The sequence below is a fragment of the Lepisma saccharinum genome, chromosome 8, assembly GCF_977018435.1.
Source record: "Lepisma saccharinum chromosome 8, izLepSacc3.1, whole genome shotgun sequence".
Classification (NCBI taxonomy): domain Eukaryota; kingdom Metazoa; phylum Arthropoda; class Insecta; order Zygentoma; family Lepismatidae; genus Lepisma; species Lepisma saccharinum.
In genome coordinates, this window is record NC_139236.1 from 32,406,999 (window position 1) to 32,426,103 (window position 19,105).

Consider the following 19,105-nt stretch of genomic DNA (forward strand, 5'->3'; position numbering starts at 1 on the left):
AGTTGTGATCCGTCACTCGGAGGGAAAGTGCCCCTGTTGCTGGGCAGTTCTCGAACAAGACAATGGCGGAGTACTCTACCCACGAGCTTGCTGATATGCATCTCGTTTGTGGAGAGGCAAACCGAAACAGCCGTGAAGCACGGCGTTCGTATCACGAACGTTTTCCCAATAGCCAGTTACCAGCACATGCACTCTTTCAAAGACTTGATGCTCGACTGCGTGAAACTGGATCTCTACTACCCCGTAGGTGGGATTGTGGAAGACCCCGCACTGTGCGCACTGTGCAATTTGAAGAGGACGTGTTGCGGGCGCGATACGAGACCGTCCTGGCACCAGCACACGTGTCATTGCTCGTACGCCACAAACTCACCATAGCAATGTGTTCCGCGTTCTTCAGGAGGAGGGATTGCACACATACAAATTGCATAAGGTGCACCACATACTGCCCACGGACTTTCCCCTACGCATGGATTTCTGCCAATGGTACGTGCAAGAAACTCTTGCCATTCCAGATTTCCCAACAATAGTTTTGTGGACCGATGAGGCAATGTTCACCAGGGACGGCATGTTCAATAGCCACAACAGCCACGTCTGGGATATGGACAATCCGCATGCAATCATTGTGCGCCATCATCAACATAGGTTCGCAGTGAATGTGTGGCGTGCCGTAGTAGGTGACCACTTGATAGGCCCGTACATTTTGCACTCTACTTTGTGTGGTGGGAATGATCGGGTATTTCTACATGACGTATTACCCGAACTTTTGGAAAACGTGCCACTGGCAGGTAGACAACGTATCTGGTTTCAACACGACGGCGCCCCCGCACATTTCGACCGGGGAGCCAGGGCCTTACTCGGCGATCGTTGACTTGGCAGGGGTGGACCTTTACCGTGGCCACCTCGTTCCTCCGACCTCACACCACTGGATTTCTTTGTATGGGGAGAAATGAAAAGGCTCGTGTATGAAACCCCTGTGGAAAGTGCTCAGGACCTCGTTGCTCGTGTTAGTGCCGCTGCTGGGACAATTGGTGATATGCCAGAGGTATTTGACCGTACCAGACAATCAGTGCTTCGCCGATGCCATCTTTGTCTTGAAGTCAATAGCGGACATTTTCAACAACGTCTCTGAGTATACCGGTGATTGTGAGTCCCTATCAGCACCTCATAGTGCTGGAGATCGCTGTACTTCATACCATCGATCTGCATGTGCGGAGGTTGTTCGCTTCTCAATGGAATCCCTTCAAGATGAGCTGTGCCTGGAAATGTTACATGCCATTGTGTGCGTTTTCTCGCCATTCTCCGTCTTCATTCCTTTGAGAATTACCCACTTTCTTTGGGGAGCTCTCTTGTAGTATGTACAGCCTGACGTCATGTAGCCATTGTTTAACTTTTGTTTTTCGTACTGCAAAGTAGTGTGTCAACATTAAGGGATTGAAAACATTTTTTTTATGATTTTCCGGTATTTTTTTCCATTTGCGACGGTGTCCCAGCAGTAGTGGGACATGTGGACATACGTCGTCATTTTTTACTGCCTACATTCCGATCTCAACATTATGTTGAAAATAGTAGTAAATTTCCTATATTTTCCATCAGGGGATTCCCCACTTTCTTTGAGAATCCCCTTGCGCAATTTACACTGGGCCTCAATTGCTGCACCATTGTATTCGTCAGACACGACTTTCTTTGTATTATTTTAATCCGACATTGATACCTTTCTTCCTTCTTGAGTTATTGTACTTTACACATGGTGTGAGGCGATTTTCGCACGCCTGTCACTCGCAAACGGTGCCGATTTCGACATTTTTCCACATGGCATTTTTTCCTTGTTTCTACTTGGCGATTCACCTCCCAAGCGTTGTAAACGGAATTTTGCACCACCCTGTATAATATAATTTATATTACTTTACCCTAATTACTACTAGACATTAATACAAACTCTCTTACTAGTTTCCACACTAAACCACTAATTAACATGATTAAAGAAAAAGAAAAAAACAGAAAAATATAAATACCTCTTCCAGTATATTTCATCATCAATGGAAAATGCTGAAAGTCGTATATCAATTGTATTGTCTGTATAACCAACATCGTTGTTCTGGATCTCCGAACAACGATGCCCATACATGTAATGTTCATTTGGAAAAAAATAAAGAAATAGAGGAAAAGTAGAACCGAAATTCAATGGATAGTATGACGTCCTGGGGTAAATTTCAGGTACCAGAACAACAAGCGCATTCCTCTGAATGTATGCGGGTGGAAGCTGGGCTACTTTCTGGAGTCCCCCCCCTCTTTATCCTTTCTGTATGATTGCATCAAGTTAACATTGTACCAAGCAACTGACACAGCGAGTAGCTGCAGCAACAGGGGAGATCACGACAGCTAAGCTGGAGCATGTGTTCCAGTCTACGCAAGAGAGGTGTGTGCTATGCCTAGACTTACAGGACCACCACATTGAAATGTACTTAGTCTTCTACTCTCTAGAGTACTTTTCAGCAGGAATGTAAATTTTGTCAATAAAATTATTTTTGATTAAAATGTCAAGAGACTTTCGAATCACCCTGTACTTGCTTTTTTGAGACAAGCTAATTTGAAATTGTAAATTTGTATTTTTATAATGAATGACTGAATGTAGTTATATAAAACATGTTATTTAATAATGTATTTGAACTCTATAGAAATTAAATAAAAATATTTCTTTATGTACTCAAAATGTACGCTGGGCGTAAACAGCCAAATGTAAAACTGTAAGTCCAATAAAATGTGTTGATGTTGATTTTCCTGCCACTAGTATGCAAGGTATTTTAAGTATGTGCATCATACTCAATGTTATTAGAATTATCTGCTGCATTCTTTAAATCCCCATGTATTGGTAAGTTATATAAGATAAAAATTCACCTAGCCATACCAAGAATAATCTGCAAATAATGGGTATAGATAATTCTTGTCCATACTGTGAAAATATGCGTGATAAAGAGTAACGGAAATGAAAATCAACAATGGGGCAGGCTGTATATCCCAACAGCAGTGAGCTCAAAAAATAAACACGACATTGCTTCACATGAATTACTTATCTAACTTCTAGTATTACGCCCACTCAGCATTCATGTCAGCCTAGAGATTAGACAAAGTTCCTGAAGTATTTATTCTGCCTCATTGCTTGTTATGGCACACACACTTACTGAATGTGTTAATATGAAAATTATGCATTTGCACTGGCCGCACACTGTTTCTCTAATTTAATGTGTTGCTTAATATTGTATTTGTAAGGAATATTGAAAGAAAATATAACCATCCATTAAAGGAGGATATTCATTCATTAGGAAACTTCTAAAGCGTCTAATATAAATGCACAGTTGTTTTTTCCATATTGTTTGCTAGCCTTACACATTTCGGAAGGGTCGAATTCTTTGCTGTCTCTCACAATTGTACTCCCGTTTAATTGATTAATCGTGATTAATCCAGAGCAATAAAAGAAATCGCATGTAATTATTAACATCTACAAGACACAGCATATTTCTAGCCGCTTCGGAGATCGAGTGGGTTGATCGGTCGACTTGCCATCTCACTACCGAAGTTCCCGGTTCGACTCTTTGCATGGGTTTCCCTTCAGTTTCATCTCATCATCATCCATCCTCATCGTCACGATTAAAGAAAAGTAAGATTAAAACAAAATACTTGCCTTTCCTTCAATTGTTTGTCTATATTTGGCCCTTTTAAAGTTGGGTTGGTTGTACTTGCTCATTGCGATAATTTATGCCTGATCGTTTATTAACACGGAACGGAGTTACGTGTAAATAGATATTTATGTATGCAGCTGAAATCAGTTATATTTTATATTAACTTCGCGCATCATGGCATGTAGACTCGAAAAATTCCGTTTTTATTTCCCATATTTGTGCATATATTAGTTTTTTGCTCATATTTTATACATTTCTACATATTATTTCCATATTTCAGAACATTTCTCAACATATACTTCATATTGGCGCATTAACCACATGTCCCAGTGTGACCGAAAGAGTTGAGTGAATTTCTTGCGAATAACTGACAAATTTGAAATACACTCCCATTACTTCTTGCTATATTGAACCGTAACACATTCGAACACTTACAACAAAATGTTGTGATTCATTCTTTTGAAACAGAAAATGAAAACACATTTTTTTTTCAATTAATGTCGATGTAAGCGTACTGTATTTTATGTAGCTCGTGTAGTGTCTTATATTATTAAAATGTATTTTTTACAATTTTAAGTCCATATTTATATTTAACTCCATATTTTGGTGAAAATAACTAAATATGTATTTACATATTTAGCACATTTTTACTAGATATAAATCTGTTCCCTGTTTATTAATAAACTTCGATGAATACAACAGCCACATGAAGTACTTCTTTTTGATCTAAAATTAACAAACGTCACTGTTGAGTACATGGATACGTGATTTTTTTTTTGATTTTTTTTTACTGAACAGTGCATCCATAACATATTATTTTATTTATTACTTATTTGCTTTGTCCTTTCAGAAGTGAAGCCTGGCTGTGGCAACGGTGATCTTCCATCATGACAATCACCTACACAGCGGAGGTAGCCACATGCACCGGCCTAGGATGCTTCTGGAAACTGCTCTTCAGGTAAATACAGTGAGTGTAAAAAGAATTTAGATACCTAAAATTTTCAATTTAAAGTGGTTTTCTGTCAGTAATTTCTGCTACAGCCGGATTGCGCACACTTTTCCGGTTTTATCAGTGGTATCTGATAAGCCGTTGACAAGCTGTCACAATGTACAGGATTACGCACAAAAAAATGAGGCGATATGTTGTCAGATGTAAAATGTTCTCAAGCCGTTCTCACTTCTGTTGTATTTGTTTGTGTGTGTGTGGACTTACACGTGTTTTTGCAGTCATTAACCTAACCTAACCTAACCTAACTTTTAAGTTTGAATAAATTGGTATGATTTACTATTTTATTTCTAATTTCTCTCTCTCTTCTTGTCTAAAGTAAGAAAAACAGTTTTGCGCACAGACTTTAAAGCTATCAAAGTGGCAACGTTCGATCAAAATCTGTGCGCAAAACAGGTCAGTGAGATTTGTGCGCAATCCTGGATCTAAAGTGTGCGCAATTCGGTTGCGGCGGTAATATCAGCTACAATATTATGATTTCATTTCTGACATGTAAACAGAAAGAAACGAGGCAAGAGAAAATAGAGTCAGAAATAATGATCTGTTGTGGTGACGTTATTTTTGAATAGATGAACTCAAGGGTAGGAGGCAATGAGAAGTAATAACGTAATTAAAGTTACCGAACCCAGTGTGCGAATTAACAGGAGGGGGGATGTCAGGGATCCCCCCTCACAAAGAAAAAATCCCCTACATAAGACAATTATTTTTTATCCCTGCCAGGAATGTTTTTTCTCCTTCAAGAAAATGGAATTGTAAGCATATAATATACCATTTTTCAAGTATGTAAGAAACAATTGAAAAAGCATTCGTGTCCCTTAATGGTCCAGTTAAGAACGATTTTCTTGTTGAAGAGTATACATACAGCGTTGTGAATTAAAAGAACATCATATTTTTGCAACTGAACAACTCACCGAGCCAACAACAGGTTGTTTGCCACTACAGTTTTCATGGCATAGTGATGATGTATGAAAGTTCACAAGAAACTTGTAGTTTGGCAATAGACATTTGATTGTTACTACTTCGATAGCCGTTTTGTGTATGTGTTTGGGTTTTTCTAGAATGTAAATATATGTATCAAGTGTTTCTAAATTACGTTTAAATTTTATTTAATGATCTAGGTTAGAACTAATGTTCTAAGATACTTAGAACAGCCAGCCGCCAGGCAATAACTGACTGGGAAGAAATACAAATTCCCCCCTCCTCCCCAAAAACACCTACCTCCCGAAATGAAATCACAAATACGCCACTGAGTGGGCATCCCCCCACAAAGAAAGAATTCGACAGTGCAGTAAAAAATAAAAAATAAATCCTAATAAATGGAATGTTTGTGTTCAAGCTGCTAATATATTAAACAGGCAAATAATTATAACTAATTCATTGAAAATTTCTAAGATTATATAGTACACATACATATACATTACGTATAACAAAACGGGGACGGAATACTATTGGAGCTCGCCAGGCAGTGGCGTCCCCAAGGGTGGGTTGGTGGGGGTTATGACCCCATCTTTGGCCCAGTATTCCTAAAGTAAGAACGTCAAAGGTAGGAAAAGATGGCGAAATGTGGGCTGACTACCAGAAAAAGTATACATAACCCCTTCCTTTCGAAAATCCTGGGCACGCCACTGTCGCCAGGGTACCAAGAGGTAAGGATTAAAGGCCAAAGGAAGTAAACACTATGTGCCAGTGACCTTTAGGCGTTATCTAGAAATAACTTCCTCCGGACGGTGGCGGATTAGGGGGCGTGGGACAGTTGCCCCCTACTTTTTGCCATTTTTGCTCCCCCTATGTTAAACCTTATCTACAAAGGGAGAGTAAACTGTTCTTGCTCCACCTTCCCCAGTTTTGGAATCTAATCGTCGCCACTGTACTCCCGATGTAAGTACATTTTAACACAAACTCTGATCATTTACTATACTAATGTTTATACAAATTGATAAGTGCATACGTAACTGACAAAGTCAAGTTTACAGCATATGTTGGTGCCTTTCTTATTTTATAGTTTATTTTTCGTGTCTATTTTCACCCTTTATGATGTCTACTTGTCTGCCTGTTTCACAAGGCTTTAGTGTCTATAAATACGATCTTTAATGATTCATTTTCACTTCAGCATTGTAATAATGTTTCAGGATTAGATTTTTGAATCAAGACTGCTCACATGATTTCACACTTTAAATTTATTAAACAGAAAATTACTACAGCCTAATCAATTTTACTTTGAAATAAATAGTTCCTTTGAATCTTGTTTCTGACTTCATTCCATAATTATCACAATTGAAAATATTAAATTAATTCCCATCGATTCATCAGCTGGGAGGAAGTTTTCATTGGTCTTTCTTCCTCTTGGTCTCCCGATGGACGCGACGGTATCCCTTCCTTCGGTTGCCGCGATCTACAACTGCCGCTTCTTCCTTGTCTCCAGGAACTCTCATGTCCTGGACGCCACGACCTTCCAGAGGGTCATCGGATGATCCTGGAGACTGCGCGGAGTAAGCGGCTCATCACGTGAATTCTTTTCAGCCAGTGACGTGAACTTCACGCGCAGGTTTCGGGGTTTCGACGCCGGGCCTTTCAGACAAGATTTGAAAGGTTCCGGCATCTCGCGAGTATCCGCAACTTCTGCAACTTCTGTCTCGCCCTGTTGCAAAAGCCTGTCCTTCTTCTTGCTGGATGAACCAAACTGGACCATCTTGCGGCGTTTGGCTGGACGCGGCAATACCCTGTCACGCTTCAACCAAGCGATGACTTTGAAATTAACTTCCCTCGATGCTCTCTCTACCAGCTCCCGACAGCATGGGCCCATTTCTTTGCTTCAAAACCCATTGTTCTGCCCAGTAGGCTTCCCACCTGCTTTCCAAAATACTCTGGATCGGCTCGTACTCTTCCTCTGGAGAGCGCTTTTCTTCTTCCCTCCTGATCTTCGAAATAGTCAGGATCAACTCGTACTCTTCCTCTGGAGAACACTTATCTCCAAGAGTTGGGAGGGAGATCATCATGTTTCATCTACCGACACGACAACAGATACACCGCCCACAACATACCCTGCAGACATTCCTCGGCCCTTTCCTTGGGGCTATCTTGCTTCTGGTCACAGAAACGTCTTGGCGGCGTTTCCGGTCCGTGCTCTATTCCTGCCGTGGCCCGAGAAGGAGAAACTAATCTTGGGTAAATGCGAGGTAAGTCGTATTTATTGAAGACACTATGACGAACTGTCATAAGGTATTCTGGAAACTTGAGTTTCGTGTGTGTTTTGCTGGGGTAAAGTAGCCCAACTCAGGTTCAAAGACGATGAACTCATCTAGTGCAGAGAATTCACGATAGGTGGAATGCATATGCAATATGAAAACTTTGTTGCTTTAACAGTTACGCGAAGAATCGCTAGATGGCTCTGACCGTCGGGCGCATTTGAATTGTAAATTCCTTTGTTTGAGATCCGATTTTCTCGCGGTTTCCTTATGCACAAGGACATTTTGATGTGTCGGTCACTGCACGCATGGGCAATTCGCACTTATGGCGCAAAATAATAAAATATACAGCGTTTTGGTCTAGATGCCTTTGGTTATTTAACAGCAAAAGTTTATCTCATAAAGCATTACACTAGGTTCTTTAACGCATATACATATCTGTTAACGTGTGGTATTTAATTCATGAAAAATTGTTGTTTGGTAAAGACAAATGTGCTCTAAAAAAATGACGAATAGTGATCGTGAGGGGTGTGCAGGGGTGGAGAAGGACTTCCGGAAGAAAAAAACATGGAGTGAACAGAGTAATGTCACTACAGTGGAGGAAATCAGAATTGTTTCCGTGCTTTAGGGAGGAATTTTACATCTGCAGTTAGGACCAAACGGCAGATAATAGCAAGAAGTGAAAGCACATCGCAAAAATAGGTGTTGGAAAGGAATGGAGCTCTCGGGGAGAGAGAGGTAAGAGTGGACTCGTGCGTGCTGGATTCGTCGTTCCCGACACACCAGGTGAGGAAATTAATTATCTTAAGTGACTTTGATAGGAAGAAAATTCTCGAAGATCGTGTTTACAACGTTTAAGCAAAGTTGTTTATGAGATAGCTATCTCGCGTGTGTTGAATTTTACGGGAAACGGTACTAGTACACGTCACAGACCATGCGTTATTTACAAAATGGCCATCGACGCCATGTCTGAAAAGGGCTCTGTGCACACGTAAAACGATTTATTTTCGTGCAAGAAACGCATAGCACTAATCAAAATAAACGAGGAGCATGTTCCCAGATTGGATCTATGTCAAAATAGGAACTAATTAGGACTTTTGTAATTCCTTATATGGCATTAAAGGTGCATGCTAAATGACTTTGATGGGTAATTTTCATTCACGTATCGACAGTTTTTATTTTACGTCTCTTAACTTAATAAGGACAGATTGTTGGTGCTTTAATACGCAGGAAATATGTGTTAAATTGAATACAATAAATAAGTTTACTGTTTCTGATGTTCATATTTACGTGCTAAAATATTTTCTTCCATTTGTATTTGGTGTTTATGAAAATGTTTAAATGATTAATTCTTCTCTTTCAGAAGGGGGAATTTCGCATGTGTAAATTGGGTTATTGCTGTTGCTATGGAAAGGGGTTATTGTTAGTTGTAAATTATCTGAAATCCTATTTGAAAATCTGAAAGTATAAAATTTTAATCTCCAGCGATCTGCACTCGTCACCGGCGTTACCAGGTAAAGTTGAGACTCAGTTATTGAGTCGTAGATGTCTGATCTAAATTAATAATTTGAACGAATGTCCTTTAGTTCGTCGCAAGATTACGAGGACTCAAGTGCAGAGGGGCTGCGTTATTGAATTTTTTGTTGGGTTTCAAGTAGGTTAATCTTTAGTTGGTTAATTGCTGTTGTTAAAGCTAATATTAATAATGGCAACTGAGCAGGAACCGGTTACATTAGATTCCTTGTTCGCCTTTATTAAACAGAGTGAGGAAAGGAACAAGGAATGCACTGAGTCACTCAAATCAGAACTTAATGAAAGCAATCAGTCACTCAAATCAGAACTTAATGAAAGCAATCAGTTACTCAAATCAGAACTCAATCAAAGCAATCAGTTGCTCAAAACAGAACTTGCAGCTCATACTAGTAAGTTAGTGGGTAAACTGCAGTCTGATCTAGAGGACACCAGTAAATGCATATTAGAGCTGCAGCAAGATGTAATAAAGACAAGTGAAGGTTTAAATGATCTCACGTTGTCGGTCTCTCAATATAGGGTAGAATGTATGAATAGGGCTGAGGGGTTGGAAGCAAAGTATGAAGCACTAGCAAAGAGGTTGGATTCAGAAGTACTGGGGATGCATGAGTCCTTGGATCAGATGAAAATTGAGAAGGCAAATGATATTAAGTCACTGGAAGGGCAAATTGTAGAGAAAGTGTTAGACAAGATAGGGAGTAGGGATAGGAATTTAGATCAAATATCATCAAGCTCACAAATTGGAAAAGTTGTCAATGAAAGTGAGTTAGCTGCGATGAAAAAGGAATGTTCTTCTTCATCTCAGACAGTAGGACAGACATTCTCTCAGAACGTAGATTCGGGAACTACTGTTCTTAACACGTTGCCTACGGAGGTCATGGTGACATTGAAATCTCTTGAAAGCTCCATGGATAGGTTCAGTAAAGTTCTGACCAACTGGGAACAAGATGGTTCTAGTATTACTCAACATCTTCGAATCAGTGGCGGCAAGCAATTGAATGAAAAGGGTCTCAAGGGTTTGGGGTCTGGGTTCGAAAGGGTGGATTGTGTAGATAAAGCTACCTCAACGGACGACTCAGACGTTGTTACTGTTAAGCAAAATAGCAGGACTAAATCATTTCCTTGTCATGATGTGGTGAGCACCGAATCTACATCTGATGCTGAAAAACCGTGGAAGGTCAATTCCACTTTCAGCAAGAAAAGCTACATTAAGACTAGGCACAAAAGAGCTAAAGTTTTGGGGTCTCTAGTAAAAGCCGAGAGTGAGGGGAAGGTGTTAGAAGGTGTCAAAGAACGGTCTGATCGTAACCAGAATCAGGACGCGGTTCGTACCAAAGTGTACAGCATAAAGCCTCAAGACTTGTTGAAATTTCCGAAATTCAATGGGTTGATCACCACGATAACTCCATCTGAATTTTTGGAAAAGGTTGAGGAACTGTTAGAATTATATGGTATAGACTCGATGCAATACATAAAGTATGTTCCGAAATTATTAACGGATAGCGCGAAACTTTGGTTTTCGGAGCGGAAAGCTCACTTAGTCACTTACGAATTATTCAAAACTGAATTCATTAACCATTACGAGAGTTCCAGGTGGCGTAGCTCCTGTCTTGCAAAGGTATTGAACTCGCCCTATCAAAGGACCTCGGAGGAGAGTGTATTACAATTCTTCTCGAGGAACTTTAAGTTGTTACGTTCCATTCAACCTAAGGCGGAGGACTCTCATATCGTGGCTCAAATTGGCACGCTCTTGCCTTATAAGTTGAGGGAACACATCGTGATGCAGGATGTTTCGTCCTTCGCGGAGGCGATACACATAATAGAAAACTATGAGTCTTTACAGGATGTAAATGTAAAACGAGATGTGGCTCCACTTCCTAAAGGCAAAGGGTTCAAGGGTGGGGTGAACAAAGTCTCAGTCACTTCTGAGGCCTCTGAAGAGAAACTTAGACCAGGGTCGCGGGAAATGATCACTTCACCGACGAGCGTAAGGAAGGGGGTGTATGTTAGTCCAAATTCGAAGCGGCGCATACGAAACAGGAAAAATTCTTCAGAAGAGTCCTCGTTGGGAAACGAGATTCTGCCCACATCGTAGGAGGTGATGTGGGTTCGACCTTGAATAATCCTCCCGTAAATAAAGACACTTCCGCATTATCTTATAACCATCCAAGGGGTAAAGGCTGGTTTAATACTCTTGATCCTTTATTGGAAGGGAAACAATTAGTAGGTGACAGCATGTTTGTCAGACTTGCGCAAAGGTTTGGTAATTACCAACTTTGCATTGACGAGCGAGGTAATCGGAGAATAGGGTTATCTGTAAGTGGACAAACCACAGAACAGTTGAATAATAGGCTTAGATTGAGCTCTAAATTAGCTGATTCTGTTGTCATAATGATAGGGACAAATGATATACTGAACTTTCAGTCGGAGGAAACTATTAAACGCAACCTGCTGGAAACGTTGGAACTTTTGTCGGAAAAAACAAAGGAAATTCATTGGTTAACCTTACCTCCATTAGCAAGAATAATGCGAAGTGTGAGTTCCAACGTATGGTTGAAATGGCGTGGAATTAACGAATACATTGTATCGTTCCATAACGGTAGAAACGTCAAGGTGCATGATATTTCGCCCATATTTTTTAACAGTCAAGGTGGATTACGCATTGATTTATATGAAGAGTATCTGGGTAATCCTTCGCGGGGAAGAACTGATCTCATTCATTGGAATAGGGAAGGAATGGTTCAGGTGTTGAATTTCCTGAGAAAAAAAGGTATTTTTACCATGGCGGGTCGTGGTAGTCCTGAACCTAGTTCTCAGTTTGTAGTCGAGGCAGAGATACATGCTGTCGAAGATACTTCCAATGAACCAATCAGGTCGGAAAACGGGAGAGGAGCTCTTACCAACGGGCAGGGGGTGAGGGTGAGGTAAAATTTCCTGCTATACAGTTTGTAAATATAAATGATACGTGGGGAGAGGAGAGTGATTTTCTTGATGAAATGAATTCAACTATACCTGTTAATGTGGGTTACCAACAGCATACGTCTGCTATGATTAAAATTGCCATATTAGGTAAAGTTTTTAATGCTCTATGTGATAGTGGTGCCGAGGTGTCTCTCCTCGAATTTAACACTTGGAAATCGATTTCGTCTTTGATCTCGAGACCAAGATTGGAACCAGCATCCAATATTAAATTAGTAGATTATACTGGTTCGAGGTCTAAATCTGTTGAAGGAATCACGAAATTGATGATCAATTTGGGGGGGCATGATTATTATGTACAGTTTCTAGTGGTGAAAAAATTAAATGTACCCGTATTGCTAGGTTTAGATGTGATATATGGGGTTCACGGTGAACTAAACTTCGACGTAGATGCTTTCTTCTATCATACTCCCAATGGTAAAGCACTTTTGAAGTTCACACCTCTTAGAGAAGTAGATTCTTTGGGACCGGACTTGTCTTTGATGAACGTTTCAATGAATATAGATCTTTCAGCAAATGAACAGTCGTCTTTCATGCACAAAGTGAAGGGTTCGCTGAACTTAGAAGAAAATTTAAATTCTCGATTCATAGACATGTTAAGCGCCTTTGAACAGATGTTTACTGACACACCGGGATTATGTAGAGAGTACGAACATCGGATGGTATTGAACACTGTTGAACCAATCGTGGCGAGGAATTACCCCATTCCTTATGCTTACAGGGATCAAGTTAGGAATCATTTGAACCAAATGTTGGCTTGGGATGTGATTGAGCTTTCACAGTCCGAATATCGTTCGCCTCTACTGGTGGTTCCCAAACCAAATGGGGGGATACGATTATGTGTAGATTTGAAAAAGGTTAATCAACACGTTAAACTCATGCAACTTACGCCAATGAAGATTAACGATCTGTTGACTTCATTTTTAGGCTGTAAATTCTTCACCTCGCTGGACTTAGGAAACGCTTATTGGCAAGTATCTTTACATACTGACAGTCGTAAATTCACGGCATTTGCATTTGAGGGTATTCTGTACCAATTTAAAAGAGTTGTGTTTGGTTCGGTGAACGGCACGGCTGTGTTCGTGGATGTCATGAATAGGGTACTGGGATCATTTTTAGATTTTGTTGTGGTGTACGTAGACGATATCATCATCAAATCTAAAGATTTTGATTCACATCTAAGGCATGTCAGTCTGGTCTTGGAAAGATTAAAATGCGCGGGTTTTACATTGAAGCTAGAAAAATGTAGGTTTGCAGTGCAAGAGTTTAAGTTTTTAGGACATATAATCACGACACAGGGTTTCCAGAAAGATCCTTCCTACGTCGAAAGCATTGTTAACCTACGCAAACCTGAAAACTTGAAACAGTTGCAAAGGGTTCTGGGATGTTTTAATTGGTTAGCGAAGTATATTCCTAATTATGCCATGGTGGCACAACCGCTATATGAACTATTAAAACTTAAGACGAAGTGGCATTGGACCACACAAGCTGAACAAGCTTTTATGCACCTGAAGGCGTTGGTAGTCCATGAAGTGACCCTTAACTTTCCAGATTTTGAGAAAACGTTCTATATTCAAACGGATGCATCTCTTGTGGGGATAGGGGGCTTTTGTTACCAGATTACGGATGGGGAAATGAAACCCTTAGGATTCGTCAGCAGGTTGCTTAGAACGTACGAAAAGTCATATACGTCAACTGAGATCGAAGTTTTGGCTATACTATATACGATCGAAAAATTTTCCACATTTCTTAAGGGTAGACAATTTGTTGTTGTCACTGACCACAAATCACTCACGTGGTTAGAATCTGCACATTCATGGAATGCCAGGCTGACAAGATGGTTTATACAGATCCAACAGTATTCCTTCGTGGTGCAATATTGCAAGGGTTCGGACAACCTCTTGGCAGATACCCTTAGTAGAAACTTTCCAGATACACCTGATTCTCAATTTTTGGTAAATATTTCTGTAGTTACGCATTTAAATCAGTAGATTTTCACCAAGGAGGAGTTGATTGATTTACAGAGTGATGACGTGGGTTTGAGAGAAATTATTGATCATCTTAAGGGGGTAAGTCAAAGGATCAATTCTCGCTCAAGATCTTGGAATCGAACATACTGCTTAAATGATGATGTTCTTTATATTAAAGACTTCCATGATGTTTCGCGTCACAGGATATGCATTCCTGTCAAATTGATAAATAAAGTTTTGGTGGCTGGACATGATGACATGGGACACTTCGGAGTTGCCAAAACTTTATCTCACTTATATCGGGTTTTCTACTGGCAAGGGATGAAATCTGATATTAAGTCGTATGTAAAAAACTGTGAGTTGTGTCAGCGTACAAAACCGAATAAACATCCGGCTAAAATTGTTGCTAGGTCTCATTTCACAGACATGCCGGGGGAGATTTTGTTTATTGATCTGCAGGGTCCGTTTGCGCTGGGGCCTAAACGAGAAAGGTTTTTGTTTACGGTTCTAGATGCAGCAACAAGGTATTTGGTGGCATACCCGGTGGTTAATAGCAATGCCAATACCATTGTGAATAAATTGTCAAAAGTGTACTTTGTTCATTTGGGGATTCCTCAGAGGTTAGTTTCGGATAATGGGCCACAATTTAAGTCGAAAATTTTTCAGAATGCAATGAAAACATGGGGGGTACAACTTGTTTACACTCCGGTGTACCATCCGAGCTCAAATTGGGTAGAGCGCTATCATTCGGAATTGAACCGTTTGATGAGAATACTCTGTAATTCCAATCACAACAAATGGCCGGAAAAAGTACCTGAAGCTCTGCGCCTTCTGAATGGTTCCATTTCGTTACAAACAGGATATTCTCCAATGGAGTTGAGATTAAACATGACAAAGAGTTTGACCGATATACCGACGCTGGGGGTCGATGCTAACAATGTCACGTGGAATGACAAGCTAGTCATGGCGAATCTGTCTAGTCTTAGTAAAAGGCAAAATAAATTGAAGCAACATAATGCTAAGATGGATGCTAAACCTGTAGTGGGAGAGGGTAAGCTAGTCTTCGTTAAGAATCAGACCTTAAGTGGTACCGGAGATAAGGTGATAAGAAAATATTGTGACCTCTTTGTCGGCCCTTACCTTTGTGTAAAGAACAGTAAAGATTCTACGCTGTCATTAATAGACTGTGTGACAGGAGAAAAAATGGATCACCAGTCGATAGAAAATTGTAAAGTTTGGAATTGTTCAGATGACAAGGTAAACATTTGGGTGAAAAGATTACTAGATTTGAATTTGGAAGGTGTGGATGAAATGTTACAGACGATGGGGTTTAGCTGTAAATCAGACGTTTTAGTTAAGGACAGTGTAAATAAAGAGGGGGTAGGGGAAGAGCAAGGTTAAAATTTCTCGTATGGGTAAAGTGAGATTGAGCCTGCGGCGGGCGAGTTGACCAAGTAGGTGAAATTTCTGCGGCGTACTAGCATGCGAGATGAGCCTGAAATCTTCCTGATTGCTCCAAAATAAGATAAGGCATTTTCTATGATAGATTGCTCAAGGGTATTCATCTCATAAATATTTGGAACACCACTATTTGCATCGTTGTTGTGGTCAGGTCAAAGAAAATACCAACTGCAGCGCATTAGGGTAGTAGCACACAAGGCTCATACTACGCCTTTAAATAGTGATTAGCTCAGATTGAATGAATCCAGAAGCGAATTAAGAGTTGTTTAGGTAGCTCCATGGGGGTGTTGTTGAGTTTGCGGGTGGGGGCAGGTATGATGCGGTAGAGGTCAAGTTAGGTTATGCTTGCGGCGGGCTAATAGTCAAGTAAGTATAATGTTGCGGTGGGCCTAGGCATTCATTTGTTTCCTGCTCCAACCAAAAATATACAAGCCACTATGTTCTGCAAGACGCCAAAACACATGCGGGGTTCCTTCTTTCTGGAGAATGATGGAGTCACCAGAGTTGGTGATCCGGGATGTTTCATATTGTAAACAATATAGTAATATGTCTGTATATATCAAATATGTATATTAGTGAATATGTAGAATATGAATGTTTATTTGATGAAAGTCTAACTTTAGTATTGTAACAAAAGTATTGTGTGAGGGTTCATCCCTATGTTGGGCGCCATTTATGACGAACTGTCATAAGGTATTCTGGAAACTTGAGTTTCGTGTGTGTTTTGCTGGGGTAAAGTAGCCCAACTCAGGTTCAAAGACGATGAACTCATCTAGTGCAGAGAATTCACGATAGGTGGAATGCATATGCAATATGAAAACTTTGTTGCTTTAACAGTTACGCGAAGAATCGCTAGATGGCTCTGACCGTCGGGCGCATTTGAATTGTAAATTCCTTTGTTTGAGATCCGATTTTCTCGCGGTTTCCTTATGCACAAGGACATTTTGATGTGTCGGTCACTGCACGCATGGGCAATTCGCACTTATGGCGCAAAATAATAAAATATACAGCGTTTTGGTCTAGATGCCTTTGGTTATTTAACAGCAAAAGTTTATCTCATAAAGCATTACACTAGGTTCTTTAACGCATATACATATCTGTTAACGTGTGGTATTTAATTCATGAAAAATTGTTGTTTGGTAAAGACAAATGTGCTCTAAAAAAATGACGAATAGTGATCGTGAGGGGTGTGCAGGGGTGGAGAAGGACTTCCGGAAGAAAAAAACATGGAGTGAACAGAGTAATGTCACTACAGTGGAGGAAATCAGAATTGTTTCCGTGCTTTAGGGAGGAATTTTACATCTGCAGTTAGGACCAAACGGCAGATAATAGCAAGAAGTGAAAGCACATCGCAAAAATAGGTGTTGGAAAGGAATGGAGCTCTCGGGGAGAGAGAGGTAAGAGTGGACTCGTGCGTGCTGGATTCGTCGTTCCCGACACACCAGGTGAGGAAATTAATTATCTTAAGTGACTTTGATAGGAAGAAAATTCTCGAAGATCGTGTTTACAACGTTTAAGCAAAGTTGTTTATGAGATAGCTATCTCGCGTGTGTTGAATTTTACGGGAAACGGTACTAGTACACGTCACAGACCATGCGTTATTTACAAAATGGCCATCGACGCCATGTCTGAAAAGGGCTCTGTGCACACGTAAAACGATTTATTTTCGTGCAAGAAACGCATAGCACTAATCAAAATAAACGAGGAGCATGTTCCCAGATTGGATCTATGTCAAAATAGGAACTAATTAGGACTTTTGTAATTCCTTATATGGCATTAAAGGTGCATGCTAAATGACTTTGATGGGTAATTTTCATTCACGTATCGACAGTTTTTATTTTACGTCTCTTAACTTAATAAGGACAGATTGTTGATGCTTTAATACGCAGGAAATATGTGTCAAATTGAATACAATAAATAAGTTTACTGTTTCTGATGTTCATATTTACGTGCTAAAATATTTTCTTCCATTTGTATTTGGTGTTTATGAAAATGTTTAAATGATTAATTCTTCTCTTTCAGAAGGGGGGAATTTCGCATGTGTAAATTGGGTTATTGCTGTTGCTATGGAAAGGGGTTATTGTTAGTTGTAAATTATCTGAAATCCTATTTGAAAATCTGAAAGTATAAAATTTTAATCTCCAGCGATCTGCACTCGTCACCGGCGTTACCAGGTAAAGTTGAGACTCAGTTATTGAGTCGTAGATGTCTGATCTAAATTAATAATTTGAACGAATGTCCTTTAGTTCGTCGCAACACTACGTTGTTTTTTCTGTGCTTTTCTTGTGTGTCCTTATCAGGCGTCTTCAAGAACACACCACTTTCACAAAATTCACTGCCTTGAACTTCAGAGAAATACCGTATTGTTATTTTCACTTGCGACGGTTTTGTTATCGTAATGTGCACCTCTTTTTATCTGTGAAAGAGGGCAGAACTGTCCGCCGTCGATGCATGGAGCAGCAACTTGACACTGGCCTTTCTGAAGAGAAACCTCATTAATTGGGAGTAACACGAGCGAATAGAGAAATGGACTAACTGCTGAGCAGACATCGTCGAGCGTAACTTCAAATGCGGGAGGTGCCCCGAACGTCTGCTGTTTCCGAGGAACGTCTCGAAGGCTGATTTCCAACACTAGTTCGCCGGATCCTGTAGCCGAGCGGTTAGCACATCGCGCTGCGACGCCAAGGGTCCCGGGTTCTCGAATCCCGCTCGGACTTGGTTGTTTGTGAATGTCCATTCATCAATTTCATCACTCATCCCCATCTTCGCAAATTAGCCAAGAGGCACAAAACGCGAAGTAAAATAAACTAAATCAATCAATCAATCCAACACAAGTTCGCAGTGTTCAGTCTTCTGTATTCTCTTTCTAGGCACAACATCCCCTACTGGAGTATGGAGTCCGAGTACTCTGGGTGCCGCATATGAAAGATTTAATGCACCTTTCACGCTATCTTGCACCACAACCGAATTTAGCTGCGGTTCATCACATTTGATGCGTACATCTGAAACAGTATGACCTTCAAGGCTTTATTCAGGCAGTACTTCTTCTTGGAGTTCTTTGGACATATTATTCTCATACGATGGGTTACACGTTCGTCCTGGAACGAGAGGGTAATTATGTTAAGAATGTGTCTGTGGCTAATATCACAACAGGAATGGTCGTGATTTCCAGATCCCAGGAGGGAAACGTGGGGCACTACAATGACACAGATGAACCAGACTGGCAACAACATAGTGAAGAGGAAAGTCAGATTGCTATTTTTCTCTTTCTCTTCTTCTTCTTTTGGCTAGACGGAG

General features: G+C 40.3%; 1 protein-coding gene across 8 annotated transcripts in view; it reads left to right on the forward strand.

The window, feature by feature from the left end:
* LOC145990914 (uncharacterized) overlaps positions 1–19,105 on the forward strand; it is a 146,354-nt gene that overhangs the window by 46,957 nt on the left and 80,292 nt on the right. For 3 of the 8 annotated variants that reach the window (XM_083126430.1, XM_083126435.1, XM_083126436.1), the window contains exon 2: positions 4,528–4,635. In XM_083126430.1, the coding sequence (XP_082982556.1) occupies positions 4,565–4,635 (71 nt within the window). In that variant the 5' untranslated portion in view covers positions 4,528–4,564. Of the gene's footprint in view, positions 1–2,762; positions 2,870–3,024; positions 3,128–4,527; positions 4,645–17,901; positions 17,983–19,105 lie in introns of those variants that run through there. The other 5 variants (XM_083126431.1, XM_083126433.1, XM_083126437.1 and 2 more) reach the window with 5 other exon arrangements.